Source organism: Schistocerca serialis, chromosome 5 (genome assembly GCF_023864345.2).
Source record: "Schistocerca serialis cubense isolate TAMUIC-IGC-003099 chromosome 5, iqSchSeri2.2, whole genome shotgun sequence".
Lineage (NCBI taxonomy): Eukaryota > Metazoa > Arthropoda > Insecta > Orthoptera > Acrididae > Schistocerca > Schistocerca serialis.
This window is the reverse complement of record NC_064642.1, coordinates 35,067,057-35,086,012: the sequence shown is the minus strand read 5'-3', so window position 1 is coordinate 35,086,012 and position 18,956 is coordinate 35,067,057. Positions and strand designations below refer to the sequence as shown.

The window sequence follows — 18,956 nt, the reverse complement described above, 5'->3', positions numbered from 1 at the left end:
TGTTCGACGGCGTTCATGAACTAATTGCTCGAAATAATTTTCAAAGAAGCACAATGTCGGATGATGTTTTATCCGTATCTCCGGATTTAAACATATATTTTCGCCGATATATCGAGGGTAAATTGAACCACCAACAACTGTAATTGTATGAGTCGGGCACGTGTTTGAAGTTAGACAAGTTTTCTTTGACCTTCCCGACAATTGTGTCATCTGGGTTAGGAGGTTGGTAAAAGGTTGCCAGGAATGACCTCTACCCATACTAACTCACAGGAAATATCTACTTCAATTTCGCTACAAGGTAATCTTCTTCTAACAGCAACAAACACGCCACCGCCAACTGTGTTTAACCTATTCTTTATGAAAACCGTTAAGTCCTTCGCAAAAATTTTGATTGAACTTGTCTCCGGCTTTAGCCAGCTTTCAGTGCCCATAACGACTTGAGCATCAGTGCTTTCTATTAGCAATTCGAGTTCAAGTGCTTGCCCAACACAGCGACGACAATTTACAACTGTTATGCCGATGGTTCCTAGATCTGCGTTCTTCCTGTGTTCGTCCATGCACCCTTTGAGACTGATGCCCTTTTGATGTTTCCCAGAGACCCTCTAACCTAAAAAAAAGCGCCCAGTCCACGCCAAACAGCACCTGTTATCCGTATAGCCGCCTCTTGTATGTAATGGACTCCTGACCTACTTAGCGGAACTCGAAACCCCACCACCCTATGACACAAGTCGAGGAATCTGGGGCCCACATGGTCGCAGATCAGTTTGAGCCTCTGATTCAAACCCCTCCACTCAACTCTGCACCAGATTTCCGCTACTGGCACTGTCGACTATGCTGCAAATGGTGAGCTCTGCTTCAGATCCAAAGTGACACACATCACTGGTACCGATGTGAGCCACCAGATGCAATTGGTTACGCCTTACACTCTTCATGGCATCTGGAAGGATCCATTCCACATCTGAATATCTGAATGACTCCATCCATTGTGCACACTGGCTTTCTTCCCCTCCTTGGCTGCTATGTCCCTAAGGAGCTCCATAATGTGCCTAACATTGAAGCTCCCAACTATCAATAAGCCCACCCTCTGTGACTGCCCGGATCTTGCAGGGTGAGATTTGTCCTCGCTCCTGGAATCTATTTGTCAGAGTAATCAGGGAGGTCTTACGTTTCGCCCCCCCCCCAGGAAGTCTTTCATAGCCTGCCACGCCCTGAGCCGACCTCCCACTCAACTACTCAACCATAGGTGAGGATTCAATCTCAATGTGAGCAGTAAATGGTCTGGCAGACTCGTGAGTCGTGCTTCACGTCCGTTGGATCCACGCAGCTGGCCCACAACCGTGATGTCCATCCACAGCAACCTCAAGTTTCAAGCTGCGAAGCCAATATAGCTTGGAGCTGCGAGCGAAGTGTCACCGACTTGGCTCGCATCCGCACACGGCAATCACATTCGCTATCCACACTGAAGACTGTGGAACTATATTACACAGACAGACAAACGACTATCGACATGCGGTGTGGACTCTACTGTAGACACTGACAGAAACGCAAGAAGTGTGTGTAATAAATTAGATTAACACACAGAGATTCAAAACCTAAACTACCAAAGCATACTTGCCGACAGAAACGAAAACACGAGAGCTGTGTCTATCAAATATTAAATGAACAAGCAGAAAATTCAAAAACTAAGCTACAAAGCATAAAGATGAAACTATATAATTAGTTACTGGTTAGGAACTCGTGAAGTGTCACAAAATCAGTCACTTCCTAGATGCTGCTGTTGCTATTGTAAGTTTGCCTGTTTATATGTTCCTATGTTGGCAGCCCGCTGCATTAATATCACTGACAGCGCTGTGCGCCCTCTGTAAGAGACTCTGTGGCTGGTCGGACTCGCACTTGGAAGTTAAAAGTCGGCAGTGATGGAGGTTGAAAGTTAATAGATAGCAGTGATGGAGGTTAGAAGCAGCGTGACGAGACGGTCTGGACATGTGTCCGTCATGGAGATTTAATAATGGTTGGACATGGATTGTAAAATGTGGGTAATGGAATTATTGACGATTATATAATTTTTCGAACTGGATGTCACATGATTAAGGTAAAATCTGCTAAATACGTTGTTTGCTCTGCAACAAAATCTGTCCTTTGCTAACCACATGTCTTTTAGTAGTTAGAGCCTACAATAGTAAGAATCTTTTTATTTAGCTGGCTGTATGCTTGCTGTATTTGCTGTAGTTCGTGTCATGAAGATTTTCTGTGAGGTAAGTGAGTTATGAAGTGTATGGGTTATTGTTAGGATTTCTTCTAATTCAGGGCCATTCTTTTGTGTTAGTTAATAGTCAGATTGCGTTATCCTTGTATATTGTGGGTTATAAATGAAAATAATAAGTCTGAGCTGTATTTGTCAGGACAAATTCTGTAGGTCAGTGTTCAAACGATAAAGACAAGCAAAGTGACAGTACGTTCAGTTGCACTCAGCAGTTTCAGAATCAAATAAACAAGTTTCAGTTTTTATTGGCTGACAAGAAAACGTTGAAACAGAACATATTTAGCACAAGCCATGAGAGAGAGTGGTACTTGCAAGATGGAATCTATATGCACGTGCAACTCTATGATATATTCATCAGACATTATATTACCCACACCATTAAAAGAGCAAGAGCTCAATCAGAGCGGTGTAGATGGTATTGAAATGACACCAAGCAATGTAGCGACGTAAGTAATGGCAATTCTGTGTTGCATATGTACCAGTCAAGTGTATACATTGGGCACGGGAAGATGGGTCGACGTGCGGACGTGATGGGATGGCGGAGAGGGGCTATTGTGTTTGGCTGTGTCCATGCCCATACCATAGGTGAAGCTGTCTGATGTGTTGATGTATCAATGCGGGTTGTCCAGTTGCTACAAGGTTAGGTTAGGTTAGTGTTGTTTAACGTCCCGTCGACAACGAGGTCATTAGAGACGGAGCGCAAGCTCGGGTTAGGGAAGGATGGGGAAGGAAATCGGCCGCGCCCTTTTCAAAGGAACCATCCCGGCATTTGCCTGAAACGATTTAGGGAAATCACGGAAAACCTAAATCAGGATGGCTGGAGACGGGATTGAACCGTCGTCCTCCCGAATGTGCTACAAGGGATGGGATACCAGTCACAGCCATGTAGAATAAGCAGAGGGGTCGTAAACAGGTCGTCATCGACGAGGATCAGAACCGAGTCCACGGCAGTCGCTTTCAAAGACTACAACAGTTGTTACTGTCAGTGAAAGCAGAACCATCTGAAGCAGTTTCCGAGCACGCGTGCGATGGAGATTTGGAGTTACATATTTTTAAAACGCCATTGCTTACAGCAGCGTGGAAGGCTACATGTCTTCAACGGTACAAATAATACAGGAATGGTCAGTAGCTGAATGGAGATGCGACGTGTTGTTCACTCAGTGACGATACTGCGTATTTTCGAATTATGCAAGGCATCGAGTTCACCGACAGCCAAATGAGGAGTTTAACCCAGAATCTGTGGAAAATGTGGCTGAGGCCAGAGATGGGTATGCGATATTTTGGAGGTGTTTTCTGTGACCACCCGGGATGTTCATTTAAATGTTCTCAGGACCAAATGTTACCTTTTGTTGTATGTCTTCATGTCGAGCATGCTGATAACGTTCATCTTGCAAACTGACAAGACCTGCGTCCACACTCACTCCTGATTTGATGAGCACTGAGGCACCCTCTCACATTTCCGCTCAACTTAGCCATGTGTGGCGTATACTTTCCTCCATCACTGATTCTCTTTTGACTGTAGCACGGCTGGTGCAGCCGAAAGACGTTATGTGAGGAAACAGTGTGGAACCTGTATAGTCTGAGGCTGGAGTGTGGACGCAAGGTGTGTGCTCGCATTAGAGACATGAAAGTGCATAACATGGTGAATTAACGTGGGTGAGATGGAATGATATTACAAGTGATGTATGCAGAATGTATCTTACATTGATTATGACAAATAACTAGAAACATTATCGCCGGTACTGGGTTCATGTGTGTGAAAGATAGAACTATGATTTCGACAGTGTGAATTTAAGAGTTAGAAATCATACCAACTCACATTTGATGCTAAACTGCAAGGTATCATAAAACCTGAATCTTATTTCCAACCAACAAATGTGAGCTCTGCTACTAACTTAACAATCAGGTTACAAAAAATTAATTACATTATGATTCTGTTTACTAGTAAAGAGGCTATAAACTGCTTTGCTAAATCACCCTATCTTAATCACCTAGAAAGCGTGTGGTATTACGTGGATTAGTGGATGAAATGTAAAAATAACATCCCTGCAATCCGGTAGCTTTACGGGATCTACACTACTGGCCATTAAAATTGCTACACCAAGAAGAAATGCAAATGATAAACGGGAATTCATTGGACAAATATATTATACTAGAACTGACATGTGATTACATTTTCACGCCATTTGGGTGAATAGATCCTGAGAAATCAGTACCCAGAACAACCTCCTCTGGCCGTAATGACGCCCTTGATAGGCCTGGGCATTGAGTCAAACAGAGCTTGGATGGCGTGTACAGGTGCAGCTGCTCATGCAGCTTCAACACGATACCACAGTTCATCAAGAGTAGTGACTGGCGTGTTGTGACGAGCCAGTTGCTCGGCCACCATTGACCAGACGTTTTCAATTGGTGAGAGATTTGGAATACGTGGAGATTTGGAATATGTCGAACATTTTCTTTATCCAGAAACGCCCGTACAGGACCTGCAACATGCGGTCGTATATTATCCTGCTGAAGTGTAGGGTTTCGTAGGGATCGAATGAAGGGTAGAGCCACGGGTCGTAACACATCTGAAATGTAACGTCCACTGATCAAAGTGCCGTCAATGCGAACAAGAGGTGACCGAGACGTGTAACCAATGGCACGTCATACAATTACGCTGGGTGATGGCGATGACAAATACGCGCTTCCAATGTGCGTTCACCGCGATGTCGCCAAACACGGATGCGACCATCGTGATGCTGTAAACAGAACCTGGATTCATCCTAAAAAATGACGTTTTGCCATTCGTGCACCCAGGTTCGTCATTGTGTACACTATCGCAGGCGATCCTGTCTGTGATGCAGCGTCAAGGGTAACTGCAGCCACGGTGTCCGAGCTGATAGTCCATGCTGCTGCAAACGTCGTCGAACTGTTCGTGCAGATGGTTGTTCTCTTGCAAACGTGTCTATCTGTTGACTCAGGGATCGAGACGTAGCTGCACGATCCGTTACAGCCATGCGGATAAGATGCCTGTCATCTCGACTGCTAATGATATGCGGCCGTTGGGATACAGCACGGCGTTCCCTATTACCCTCCGATTGCATATTCTGCTAACTGTCATTGGATCTCGACCAACGCGACCAGCAATGTCGCGATACGATAAACCGCAATCGCGATAGGCTACAATCTCACTTTTATCAAAGTCGGAAACGTGATGGTACGCATTTCTCCTCCTTACACGAGGCACCACAACAACGTTTCACGAGGCAAGGCCGGTGAACTGCTGTTTGTGTATGAGAAATCGGTTGGAAACTTTCCTCATGTCAGCACGTTGTAGGTGTCGCCACCGGCGCCAACCTTGTGTGAATGCTCTGGAAAGCTAATCATTTGCATATCACAGCATCTTCTTCCTGTCGGTTAAATTTCGCGTCTGTGGCACGTCATCTTCGTGGTGTTGCAATTTTAATGGCCAGTGGTGTAATAATCAGTGAGCGACTTCAGCTTGATAGGCCAGGGGTGAAGAAACCTTTAGACTCTTCCTGACAGAACTGAGGCCACTATAAAGGCTGGAGGCAGTGTCACATGTTATTCGCTCGACATCTTCCGGAGGGGTTTACAGCAGGCAGTGCACAGCAACAAGTAGCTTTTCGAGTGCACAGAGAGGGTCCAGCGGCACACTTAGCCTGAGCCAGAGCCAGCCAGGGCCACGCCCCCCTCGCACACTCACCCGGCAGAGCAGCTCCAGAGCCTCGTGGTCTCGCCGCAGGCGGTCGGTGTGCGCGGCGGCGGCTCCCACGCCGCTGGCCTCGTGCGCGTTGAGGCGCGCCTCTGCCGGCCCCAGGATCCAGGCGGTGACGCGCGACACGCCGCGCTCCAGCTCGCTCGCCTCCAGCGCCAGCCACGCGTCCTCTAGGCGGCCGCGGCGCGCGCGCAGCCCCTCCAGCTGCTGCAGCAGCCGCGCGCGCGCGTCCGCCGTGTCTGGAGCCTCCAGGCCCGACTGCTCCCACCGCTGCGCCAGGTCCGCGCCTGCGAGCATCGCCACCAGCGCCTCACAGTGCGTACAACGACACTCGCAGTCCGCGCGCTGGCGTTGCCGGAAGTATTCGTCTACATCGGCTTCTAAATCCATACGCCGCAGGCCATCTTATGCTGTGGCAAAGGCAATTTTGATTACAATTGTCATACCTCCCCTTTCCAGTCGCAAACGACGTACAGGAAGAACGATTGTTAATGAACCTTTGTACCAGCACATAAGAGCTGTGTGGGAAAACTAATCATACTGATAACAGTGCGAGCGATTCGCAACGCTGTGTTGTTCTACATATACATCTACACCCATACTAAGCAAGCTGCCTTACGGTGTGTGGCGGAGGGTACCCTGAGTACCTCTATCGGTTCTCCCTTCTATTCCAGTCTCGTATTGTTCGTGGAAAGAAAGATTGTCGGTATGCCTCTGTGTGGGCTCTATTCTCTCTGATTTTATCCTCATGGTCTCTTCGCGAGATATACGTAGGAGGGAGCAATAAACTGCTTGACTCCGCGGTGAAGGTATGTTCTCCAAACTTCAACAAAAGCCGGTACCGAGCTACTGAGCGTCTCTCCTGCAGAGTCTTCCACTGGAGTTTATTTATCATCTCCGTAACACTTTCGCCACTACTAAATGATCCTGTAACGAAGCGCGCTGCTCTCCGTTGGAACATCTCTTCTATCAACCTATCTGGTACACATCCCACACCGGTGAGCAATATTCAAGCAGTGGGCGAACAAGCGTACTGAAACCTACTTCCTTTGTTTTCGGATTGCATTTCCTTAGGATTCTTCCAATGAATCTCAGTCTGGCACCTGCTTTACCGGCGATTAATTTTATATGGTCATTCCATTTTAAATCACTCCTAATGCCTACTCCCAGATAATGTATGCAATTAACTGCTTCCAGTTGCTGACCTGCTATATTGTAGCTAAATGATAAAGGATCTTTCTTTCTATGTATTCGCAGCACATTACACTTGTCTACATTGACATTCAGTTGCCATTCCCTGCACCATGCGTCAATTCGTTGCAGATCCTTCTGCATTTCAGTACAATTTTCCATTGTTACAACCTCTCGATATACCACAGCATCATCCGCAAAAAGCTTCAGTGAACTTCCTATGTTATCCACAAGGTCATTTATGTATATTGTGAATGGCAACGGTTCTACGACACTCCCCTGCGGCACACCTGAAATCACTCTTACTTCGGAAGACATCTCTCCATTGAGAATGACATGCTGCGTTCTGTTATCTAGGTACTCTTCAATTCAATCACACAATTGGTCTGATAGTCCATATGCTCTTACCTTGTTCATAAAACGACTGTGGGGAACTGTATCAAATGCCTTGCGGAAGTCAACAAACGCGGCATCTACCTGGGAACCCGTCTCTATGGCCCTCTGAGTCTCGTGGACGAATAGCGCGAGCTGGGTTTCACACGATCGTCTTTTTCGAAACCCATACTGATTCCTACAGAGTAGATTTCTAGTCCCCGGGAAAGTCATTATACTCGAACATAATACGTGTTCCAAAATTGTACAACTGATGGACGTTAGAGACATAGGTCTATAGTTCTGCACATCTGTTCGGCGTTCCTTCTTCAAAACGGGGATGACCTGTGCCCTCTTCCAATCTTTTGGAATGCTACACTCTTCTAGAGACCTACGGTACACCACTGCAAGAAGGGTGGCAAGTTCCTAGGTGTACTCTGTCATTTATTTCGATATCTAGCATTTTGTCATCTGTGCGACAATCTAGAGAAGGAACTACAGCGCATTCTTCCTCTGTGAAACAGCTTTGGAAAAAGACATATAGTATTTCGGCCTTTACTCTGTCATCCTCAGTCTCAGTACCATTTTGGTCACAGTGTGTCTGGATATTTTGTTTTGATCCACCTACCGCTTTGACATAAGACCAAAATTTCTTAGGATTTTCTGCCAAGTCGGTACATAGAACTTTACTTTCGAATTCATTAAACGCCTCTCGCATAGCCCTCCTCACACCACATTTCGCTTTGTGTAATTTTTGTTTGTCTGCAAGGCTTTCGCTATGTTTATGTTTTCTGTGAAGTTCCCTTTGCTTCCATAGCAGTTTTCGAACTCGGTTGTTGTACCTCGGTGGCTCTTTTCCATCTCTTACGATCTTGCTTGGCACATACTCATCTAATGCATACTGTACGATGGTTTCCAACTTTGTCCACTGATCCTCAACACTATCTGTACCTGAGACAAAACTTTTGTGTTGAGCCGTCAAGTACTCTACAACAATGTGATCATCCCTTCCAGATACTCAGTCTGTGTTTCGGATCTGTACAGTCATCAGGTGATTTTTGAGAGCGCCATCCAAGAAGTTGTGATTTTGTCACATGTTACGAAAATGGAACAGTGGAATTTAGGAATCATTATGTCATCAAGTTTTGTGTCAACTTGGGGAATCCGTGACTATGACCTTAGAAAAGTTGAAACAGGCCAGTGGGAAACATTTCTTATCAAGAGCATAGAACTATTTTCGATGGCACAAATCATTTTTGGAAAGCTGAGAGCACGTCAAAGACGAAGTTCGCTCAAGGTGACCTCCAAAAACGAAGAAAACATCGACCGTGTGTGTGCTCTTGTGAGATTATTCCTCCACGATAAAAGTGATTTACAAAGACGTTGTTGAAAGGCTCAGGAAATGGGTTAATCGAGTAATACCGGCGTGCTGCATCATGACAACGCCCCATGTCACACGGCCAGTTCCTTAACAGAATTTCTGGCCTCAAAACGCATTCCTGTTGTTTCACAGCCCCCACCCCCCATTCATCTGATTTGAGTCTTTATGACATTTTTGTTTTCCCAAAATTGGAAAATGTATTAAAAGACCATTTCGGAACTCAGGAGAACATTCAAAAGAACGTTGCCAACATCTTAAACGCCGTACCAGTTGAAGCCTTTCAGCGATGCTATCAGCCTGGAAACAACGACTCCGCAGGGGGACAGTGCTGTTGTCTGAAAAGATAAAAATTTAGGTCGATAAATAATCAGCCTCATTACTTTTCTCACACACCTCGTACCTCTCTAATCTTACCCTCGTGGTCTTTCCGTGAGAAAAAGTTAGTTACTTTTCTATATAGTGCATGATGCAGACTGTGTCATCAGAAAGAAGGAATGGAAAGATGAAAAAAAATGTTTACTGGCCGTATACTGCTTTTTCCTGTAAAAATTACTAATTATTTCTATTCAAAAATTCCTATATGGTATAGAATGAGCTATTAAAAAGAATCGTCTTTAATCGACATTTAAACATACTTTTGCTATGTGTTAGAAATTTTATTTCTATGCGTAAATTTTCAAAAAGTTGTATGTTAACTGAAGGCTATCACTACCGTTGGCTGCAGTGGGACATTACACGGAATCAACAGCGGCGGGCGAAAGTTCATGTAATTACAAAAAATTTTTAGTTGCTTATCTCACTCCTTTATGTGTAAAAGTTAAGTTTATATAAGGGTAGTGCAGACCTACTGTTGTACCTGTGAATATCTCTCTTACTTTCAAACTCCGATTGTTGATGACAAATTTCAAAAAAGAATAAAAGTACTGTGGGCTGTGATTAGTGCTTCAACTGCCTAAGGAGATCTCTCCGAGATGTACATCTGCGAACCCTACATATATAATTCTGTTTAATTTTTTTTGTTCAATGAATACGTCTCACTTAAGTGAGGAATTACCACAGAATATTACCATGTGAAACATCAGTGAATCAAAATACGCTAAATATGTTAGCTTACTGACATTTACATCGCCAAATTAGTAATTATTCTTACGGTACAAGTAACCAAACCTAAACGTTACAGAAAGTCTACTACATGTTTCTTCCCGTTTAAGTTTTCATTAGGTGTTCATCAATATTCACACTTAAGAACTTAGAGCTCTCTGTTCTGATAATTATTTCATGTTGGCTCACCGAGTTTAACAGTACAAAACGGGATAAGCTGTGTTTCTACAAAGTTTAAAGCTAGTCTATTCGTGCAAAACAAGTCAGTAACTTTCACAAAGACGTCGTTTACTATTTTCTCAGTTGATGCTTCTTTGCTTGGCTTCACAACAGTACTTGTATCATTTACAGACAGGACTGCTTCTCCTCCTGATTCAAATAAAATGGCAGAATATTAACAGAAAGCAAGAGCAGTAAATCTTCCCCATGTATGTGGAGCGGGGTCCCTCTTTATATCACTTGAACAGCCTAAAGGTAACTTGCTGCCGTCTGTTCCCTAAGTAAGAACTTAACAAGAACTTTAATAGAATGAGTGACGTTTAGGAGGAAACAATATATCGGTTGACTTTTCTGGGAAGTATACGCTCGTAATTTTAATAGGAAACCACTCCGACATCCAAAAAGTATCTCCTGCAGCGTCTGCCACCGGAGTCGGGAGAGTATCTCCGGGACACTTTTCCCCTTGCTAAAAGATCCAGTGACGAAACGTGCTGCTCTTCTTTCGATCTCCCTCACTTCCTGTGTCAATCCTATCTAGTAAAGAGCCTGGACTGGTGAGCAATACGCAAGTATCAGTGGAACGGTGGTTTTGGAAGTTACCTCCTTGGTAGCTAGACCATCTCTACTGAGGATTCTTCCAATGAATCTCAGTCTGCTGTCTACCTTTCTTTCAATTACTTTTAAGTGATTTTTTTCCATTTAAAATTGCCCTGTAGACATCTAATGGTTGTGAGTGCTTCTAGTGAGTGTGCAGAAATTGTGTAATCGTTCAATAATATGTCTTTTCGCCTATTTATACGCAATACATTACGTGACATACAGTATGGCAGCATATCGGAGCAATAAACAGAAAACGTACAGTTTATTAGATCACAAGTGATTAATAACGGTACAAAAGAATACAGGCTGGGATTAAGGCAGTTACATCACTGGCAAGTGCAAGGTGTGGTGGGTATCAGGCAGTGCCTACAGCAGGGCGATGTCCCTTCACAGTCGCCACCGCCTGCTGTGACTGACCGACTCAGCTGTCTTCCGAGCGCCCCGACGCGGCACGGCCCGCCACGAGGTTCCCTCCTGTGCCAGTTTCGTCACCTCAGAGTGAAACATCCACACAACGTCACCAGTTGGTTGGTGGGTGTCCTGCAGTCTCTGTCTTTTCCTACAGTGTTTGCTCGCTACAGTCCCCTCCAGTACCGGAAACGTTATTCGCTGACGTATTAACGCATCTCGTATCTTCCTGTCCTTTCCTGTCGGACGGTGTGGCCGAGCGGTTCTAGGCGCTTCAGTCTGGAACCGCGCGACCGCTACGGTCGCAGGTTCGAATCCTGCCTCTGGCATGGATGTGTGTGATGTCCTTAGGTTAGTTAGGTTTAAGTAGTTCTAAGTTCTAGGGGACTGATGACTCAGATTAAGTCCCATAGTGCTTCGAGCTATTTGAACCATTTGCATTTGTCCCACTCGCGAATGGCGCGTAGGAGGAATGATTGTCGGTAAATCTGCCTGTGATTAATTTCTCAGATTTTCCCGTCGCCGTCATTCGTCGAAACGTATGCGGTAGGAAGTAACATGTTGAACGACGCTTCTGGAATTTCAATAGAAACCGAATGCGGTTTGTTGGGGACTGCGGTGACGCTTAACAAAAAAAAAAAAAGGTATATGAAATCTTATGGGACTTAACTGCTAAGGTCAACAGCCCCTAAGCTTACACACTACTTAACGTAAATTATCCTAAGGACAAACACACACACCCATGCCCGAGGGAGGACTCGAATCTCCGCCGGGACCAGCCGCACAATCCATGATTGCAGCGCCTGAGACCGCTCGGCTAATCCCGCGCGGCGACGCTTAACAATACCGCGATTACTGTAGGAATGTACAGGGTGTTTCAAAAATGACCGGTATATTTGAAACGGCAATAAAAACTAAACGAGCAGCGCTAGAAATACACCGTTTGTTGCAATATGCTTGGGACAACAGTACATTTTCAGGCAGACAAACTTTCGAAATTACAGTAGTTACAATTTTCAACAACAGATGGCGCTGCGGTGTGGGAAACTCTATAGTACGATATTTTCCACATATCCACCATGCGTAGCAATAATATGGCGTAGTCTCTGAATGAAATTACCCGAAACCTTTGACAACGTGTCTGGCGGAATGGCTTCTTATGCAGATGAGATGTACTACTTCAGCTGTTCAATTGTTTCTGGATTCTGGCGGTACACCTGGCCTTTCAAGTGTCCCCACAGAAAGAAGTCACAGGGGTTCATGTCTGGCGAATAGGGAGGCCAATCCACGCCGCCTCCTGTATGTTTCGGATAGCCCAAAGCAATCACACGATCATCGAAATATTCATTCAGGAAATTAAAGACGTCGGCCGTGCGATGTGGCCGGGCACCATCTTGCATAAACCACGAGGTGTTCGCAGTGTCGTCTAAGGCAGTTTGTACTGCCACAAATTCACGAAGAATGTCCAGATAGCGTGATGCAGTAATCGTTTCGGATCTGAAAAATGGGCCAATGTTTCCTTTGGAAGAAATGGCGGCCCAGACCAGTACTTATTGAGGATGCAGGGACGATGGGACTGCAACACGGGGCTTTTCGGTTCCCCATATGCGCCAGTTCTGTTTATTGACGAAGCCGTCCAGGTAAAAAAAGCTTCGTCAGTAAACCAAATGCTGCCCACATGCATATCACCGTCATCAATCCAGTGCACTATATCGTTAGCGAATGTCTCTCGTGCAGCAATGGTAGCGGCGCTGAGGGGTTGCCGCGTTTGAATTTTGTATGGATAGAGGTGTAAACTCTGGCGCATGAGACGATACGTGGACGTTGGCGTCATTTGGACCGCAGCTGCAACAGGCGAACGGAAACCCGAGGCCGCTGTTGGATCACCTGCTGCACTAGCTGCGCGTTGCCCTCTGTGGTTGCCGTACGCGGTCGCCCTACCTTTCCAGCACGTTCATTCGTCACGTTCCCAGTCCGTTGAAATTTTTCAAACAGACCCTTTATTGTATCGCTTTTCGGTCCTTTGGTTACATTAAACCTCCGTTGAAAACTTCGTCTTGTTGCAAAAACACTGTGTTCTAGGCGGTGGAATTCCAACACCAGAAAAATCCTCTGTTCTAAGGAATAAACCATGTTGTCTACAGCACACTTGCACGTTGTGAACAGCACACACTTACAGCAGAAAGACGACGTACAGAATGGCGCACCCACAGACTGCGTTGTCTTCTATATCTTTCACATCACTTGCAGCGCCATCTGTTGTTGAAAATTGTAACTACTGTAATTTCGAAAGTTTGTCCGCCTGAAAATGTACTGTTGTCCCAAGCATATTGCAACAAACGGTGTATTTCTATCGCTGCTCGTTTAGTTTTTATTGCCGTTTCAAATATACCGGTCATTTTTGAAACACCCTGTACAATATGACTTAGATAAAATTTCTGTTTGGTGTGATGAATGGCAGCTTGCGCTAAATGTAGAAGAATGTAAATTAATTGGGGTGAGCAGGAAAAACAGCCCCGTAACATTCGAATACGGCATTAGTTCATATGGTTCAAATGGCTCTGAGCACTTAACTTCTGAGGTCATCAGTCCTCTAGAACTTAGAACTACTTAAACCTAACTAACCTAAGGACATCACACACATCCATGCCCGAGGCAGGGTTCGAACCTGCGACCGCAGCGGTCGCACGGACGGTATTAGTAATGTGGTATTTGATGCAATCATATTGATTAAATACTGTATCTAGGTGTAACGCTGGAAAGCGATATGAAATGGAACGTGCATGTAAGAACTGTAGTAGGGAAGGTGAATGCTCGTCTTCGTTTTACTGGGAGAATTTTGGAAAAGCATAGCTCGTCCATAAAGGAGACGGTGTACAGAGCTCTAGTGGAACCGATAGTTTGAGTAGTGTTCGAATGTTTGGGGGAAGCACCAGGTGGGATTAAAGGAAGACAAACGAAGCAATTCAGAGGCGTGCTGCTAGATTTGTTACCGGTAGGGAAGGCACTATCGCGCAGATATGGAGAACTCGGATTTGAGAGCGACTGCAGAACGATTCTGCTGCCGCCAACGGAAGTTTCGCGTGAGGATAAAGGAGATAAAATGTTAGAAATTAAGGCTCGTACGGAGGTATGTAGACAGTCGTTTTTCCCTCTATTCGCGAGTGAAACAGAAACAGAAATGACCAGTCGTGCTACATGGTACCCTCCGCCACGCACCGTACTTTGGTTTCCGGTGTATTTATGTTGATGTAAAAACGCGTGGCTCTTCGTTGGAGTCCACAGCTCGTGGTCTCGCGGTAGCGTACTCGCTTCCAGAGCACGAGTTCCCGGATTCGATTACCGGTGGGGTCAGGGAGTTGCCCCTGCCTCGAGATGACTGGGTGTTTGTGTTGTCCTCATCATTTCATCATCATTCATGAAAGTGGCGAGATTGAGCGTAGTTGAGTGCCCCACAAACCAAACATCATCATCTTTGTTGGATCTTCTGTTTGTCGTCTATTAGTTGGTAAGTGTTCCTGACTGTTGAGCGGCACACAATAATCGTGTTCCGTACGTCACTTCTTTCAGGGATGAATTACATTTCGTTAAGAGTCTCTCAATGAATATCAGCCTGGCAGACGGTTTCCATACAATTAGTTTTATGTGGTCACACCGTAAGCCCAGGTATTTTACGGCAGCTATCGTTTTCAATGATTTGTCGCCAGTGGTGTAATCGAACAGTACTGGACGCCCCTCATGTTTAGGCGCAATACCAAACATTTACTGGGGTTCGCGTTGCTCGGGTCGTCAGTCGTCTGGAGCTCTCCGTGCACGTCGCTCCAGACTTCTGGCGTCGCTACCTTTCTATAGACAACGGCATCGTCGGCGAGTAGCCTCACGGAGTCTCCAACATTATTTACTATACCATGAATACATTATTTACTAGACCATGAAATGAAATGTCGTGTGGGTAGGGCCCCCAGTTGGGTAGACCTGTCGCCTGGTGAAAGTCTTTTTTGTTGATGCCACTTCGGCGACTTGCGTGTTGATGGGGATGATATGATGTTGAAGGCAACTCATCAATCAGTCCCTGAGCGGACTCTCCGGGATTGCTTCCACCACTGGGGTGAAAACCACTGATCATGCCCTTTTGGACGTCACATAAATCCCTCTGTTTCCGGATTGCGACAGAGCCTGCAATGTTCTCCACTTTCCTCGGCGCGCTTTGTATACCCTCCGCTGTTAGTGCTGCCACATGCCGTCTGTTAGTGGTTACTGCACGTTGACGTCGAACATAGGCAGTAGTCACATTAATGTGACTGGGCCATGTACATTGTACAGGAAAAAAGAGATGCAGCACACTATACAGTTGCTGTTAGTCACTCATTTTAAGAAAGGCCTAGCCCGAGGTGGAATGTAGTGTGCCGCAAAGGACAGTAATGACGCGATGACTCGCCTCATGGAAGCTGCTCACATGTCGATGCACTGATGGTGGTGGAGACGGACTGTGGGCGGCCACGTAACTCAACTAGGAAGTACGAATAACTGAGAGAGAACAATGGGATGTTAGCGCTTTTATAGGTTCGCCTTTCGAATTTTTCCGTTGATTAAGTGCACCACCAGCTGGCTTCGAGTACCAAGACAAGCTGGGGGTGACCTGTTGACCGGAAACAACCAGCCACGACTCTTCCGTAGTATAAGCCAATGGCGAACTTGCCCTATAGTTGGCAAAACGTCGCCAAGTAGTACCGATGGCATAGGCGGAGATCGTGTTCGGGGCCCTTGGCGCCGGGCTGTCGGGACTGTAGGGTATCCCTCTACCTGACGGCAAAACTGCGCGTCTTTTGTACCGGTTTCGGTTTTCGACGCAGCTTACCACCCCTTACTTGCAGCTTTACGATTTACTCAAGTAAACGTGCTTTCAACGGCGCACTTCATTCGACTAAGGCAGAAGTGAAACATAGTTCCGTGAAGTGACTAGGTGCTTCGGCAGTTTACAATTAATGCATATAAGTGGCCAATTAATTTTGATATCTAAGCTGCAACTTTTCACGGAGAGGGCGGCAGCTGCTCTTTTAGAGGTGATTTCCTTGTCGTACCTTACACAGCAAAGTTATTGCATTCGGGGCACAGTTATAATGTAGCGCGTAACATTTCCATTGGCTCAGACGTGGGTAATCATATAACCACGACGTGGGAGACAACAGCGGCGATTAGAGCAACGATCGCACCACAGCGGTAGGCAGGAGCAGCTAGCGGACAGCGCGCCGGAGGCACAAAGGCGGGCAAGCCGGCTGCTCCACTCCACGCTGGCGACAGCTTTTTTGCTCGGCCAGGAACGGCCGAGGAGCGCAAGGACGGGCGCTGCCGGCCGCCTCTTGCTTTCTGGGGAACTGTGCGCCGGCCCTGGTTGTTACTCTCTGCTCTGCCCTATTCGATACTCCACGTCTCTACTGGGGACTCTCGGTATTTTTTGTGATCTCTGCAAGGCGTTTGTTTGTGAAGATCACTTTGCTGTCTTAAGAAAACTGAAGTTTTATGGTGTTAATGGCTTTACACACAGCTAGTTTGAATCATACTTAACAAACAGAATGCGAAGAGTTGTGATGAATAATTCAAATAATGGCGGAAGTGCAGCAAATTTTAGTGAGAGGAGAAATCACAAAGGGAGTTCCACAGGTTTCAGTTTTGCGTCCACTTCTATTCCTTATATATGTGAATGATCTTCCACTTAACGTTCATCAAGAAGAATTACTACTTTTTGCGCTCAATAGTTATGTTACAATAAATTCCATTACAGAGGAAGCAACAGAACAGATTGCTACTGATATTTTTCAGTGTTATTTCCTGAAAACCAACTCTCGATAAACCGTGAGAAAATACACTGTATTCAGTTCTGTATAACTCACAGAGTCATCCCAACAATTGATGTAGCACATGCACGGATTTCAGATAACTTTACATAGTGATCAAAACTTGAAATGGAAGACGCATGTTGTTGAGCTGATCAAACAAATAAGTTCAACTACGTTTCCTGTAGTGTGATTGCTAGTCCTGGAAACAAACGAATTAACATCCTCACATATTATGCATAGTTCCACTAAATAATGTGCAATGAAATAATTTTCTGGAATAAATCAGTCAGAAAGGAAATATTGATTGTACGAAAGCAAACTGTAAGAATAATATGATGTGTCCATCTGTCGTCTCATTCAAGGATTACGGCGTATTAAATATTCCATTACAATATATATATATATATATATATCATTTCACCAATAGTACACAGGTCAGTGGCAGTTGCTTTATGTCAGTTGATAACTATTACTCCACAAAAGTATATCGGTAGTGGCATTCACCGTATTTCAACTGACCATCACTGCTCCACAGTAAGTATCTGGGGTAATGGAAGTCACCATGTCAACTCACCATCACTGCCCCACAATAATAGTTCAGGGTAATTGCAGACATCATATCAACTGATCATCATTGTCCCACAGATTTGTGACATACGGGGCGATTTGTTACAATTTTTCTGTAACGTAGGCTAATTTATTACAATTTGCTGTAACAGAGGCAACTGCTACAATTTCGCTTTAATGTGACGAAGTTTGTTACAATCTGACATGTGCTGTAAGGACGAATTTAGTTTCATGAGTTTTCATCCTATCTGTCACATGGCAATGGCGTATGTGACAAAGCATGACATATGCCATAGAGGCTCATTTTTTTAAATTCTCTTTATTAATGTCGATTGCTGCTGTATTTCCATCACCTGCAATCACTTGAAATAACCTAAGATCAAAACTGCAGTAGTGGATATTGTAATAAATGTTATAGTCAATGGTGAATAATGAGTCATTTAAAAATTTCTATAAGATTATGGCACACAATTGTGATGTGGTTCCGGTTAATACTGAAGGATTACCTTAATAGATGAGACTAGCTTATATTACAATGTTCTGAAGGATTACCTTATTAGGTGAGACTAGCTTATACTACAATGTTATTTTATTTCGACTGAGTGCCTCAAATGGGAAAGGCAAAGACTGGCTACTGTGCTCATGCATCATGTTCACCGAGTGGGGTGGCGCAGCGCTTAACACACTGGACTGGCATTCAGGAGGACGGCAGTTCAAACATATGTATGGCCATCCAGATTTAGGTTTCCCTAAATCGCTCAAGACAAATGCCGGGATGGTTCCTTTGAAAGGACGCTGCCGATTTCCTTCCCCTTTCTTGACTCAATCCGAGCTTGTGCTCCGTCTCTAATGACCTTGTTGTCGACGGAACATTAAACGCAGTCGGCCTTCCAGCATGTTCGACATGCACTATAGCATACACACACACACAAACGCGCGCGTGCGCTTTTCGTGAGAAGGCACACTTTCCACGGGAAGGCCCCCAGACCCAGGTGAACTCCCATTGGCTGCTTGCGGCTGGGGGAAGAGGGACTTGTGAAACTGTTGGAAACTGGGCAGGCTTCCAGTGTGACATGCACTATTATATATTTTCATTGAACCTACTCTCAAGTTAATGTTATTCCAGAATCTTCCCTGGCTCGGAAGTACACTGAGGTAGTGGCCATACCTAAGGCTGCTAAGGGTATTCATTAGATGATAAGTTATCAGTCTTCGCCTGCAGTGCAAAAGATTCTCCACCGTCCATAGCACAGAAGACTTCTTAGCTATGTGAAAACTGAGCATTGGCTCTCCGAG

The 18,956-nt window shown here is 45.2% G+C and overlaps 1 protein-coding gene across 1 annotated transcript in view; it reads right to left on the bottom strand.

Annotated features, from left to right (window-relative positions):
* Positions 1–18,956, bottom strand: part of LOC126481729 (SEC14 domain and spectrin repeat-containing protein 1) — a 163,557-nt gene that overhangs the window by 53,555 nt on the left and 91,046 nt on the right. Inside the window, exon 4 of the mRNA XM_050105682.1 lies at positions 5,973–6,271. Coding sequence (XP_049961639.1) covers positions 5,973–6,271 — 299 coding nt within the window. The remainder of the gene's footprint in view (positions 1–5,972; positions 6,272–18,956) is intronic.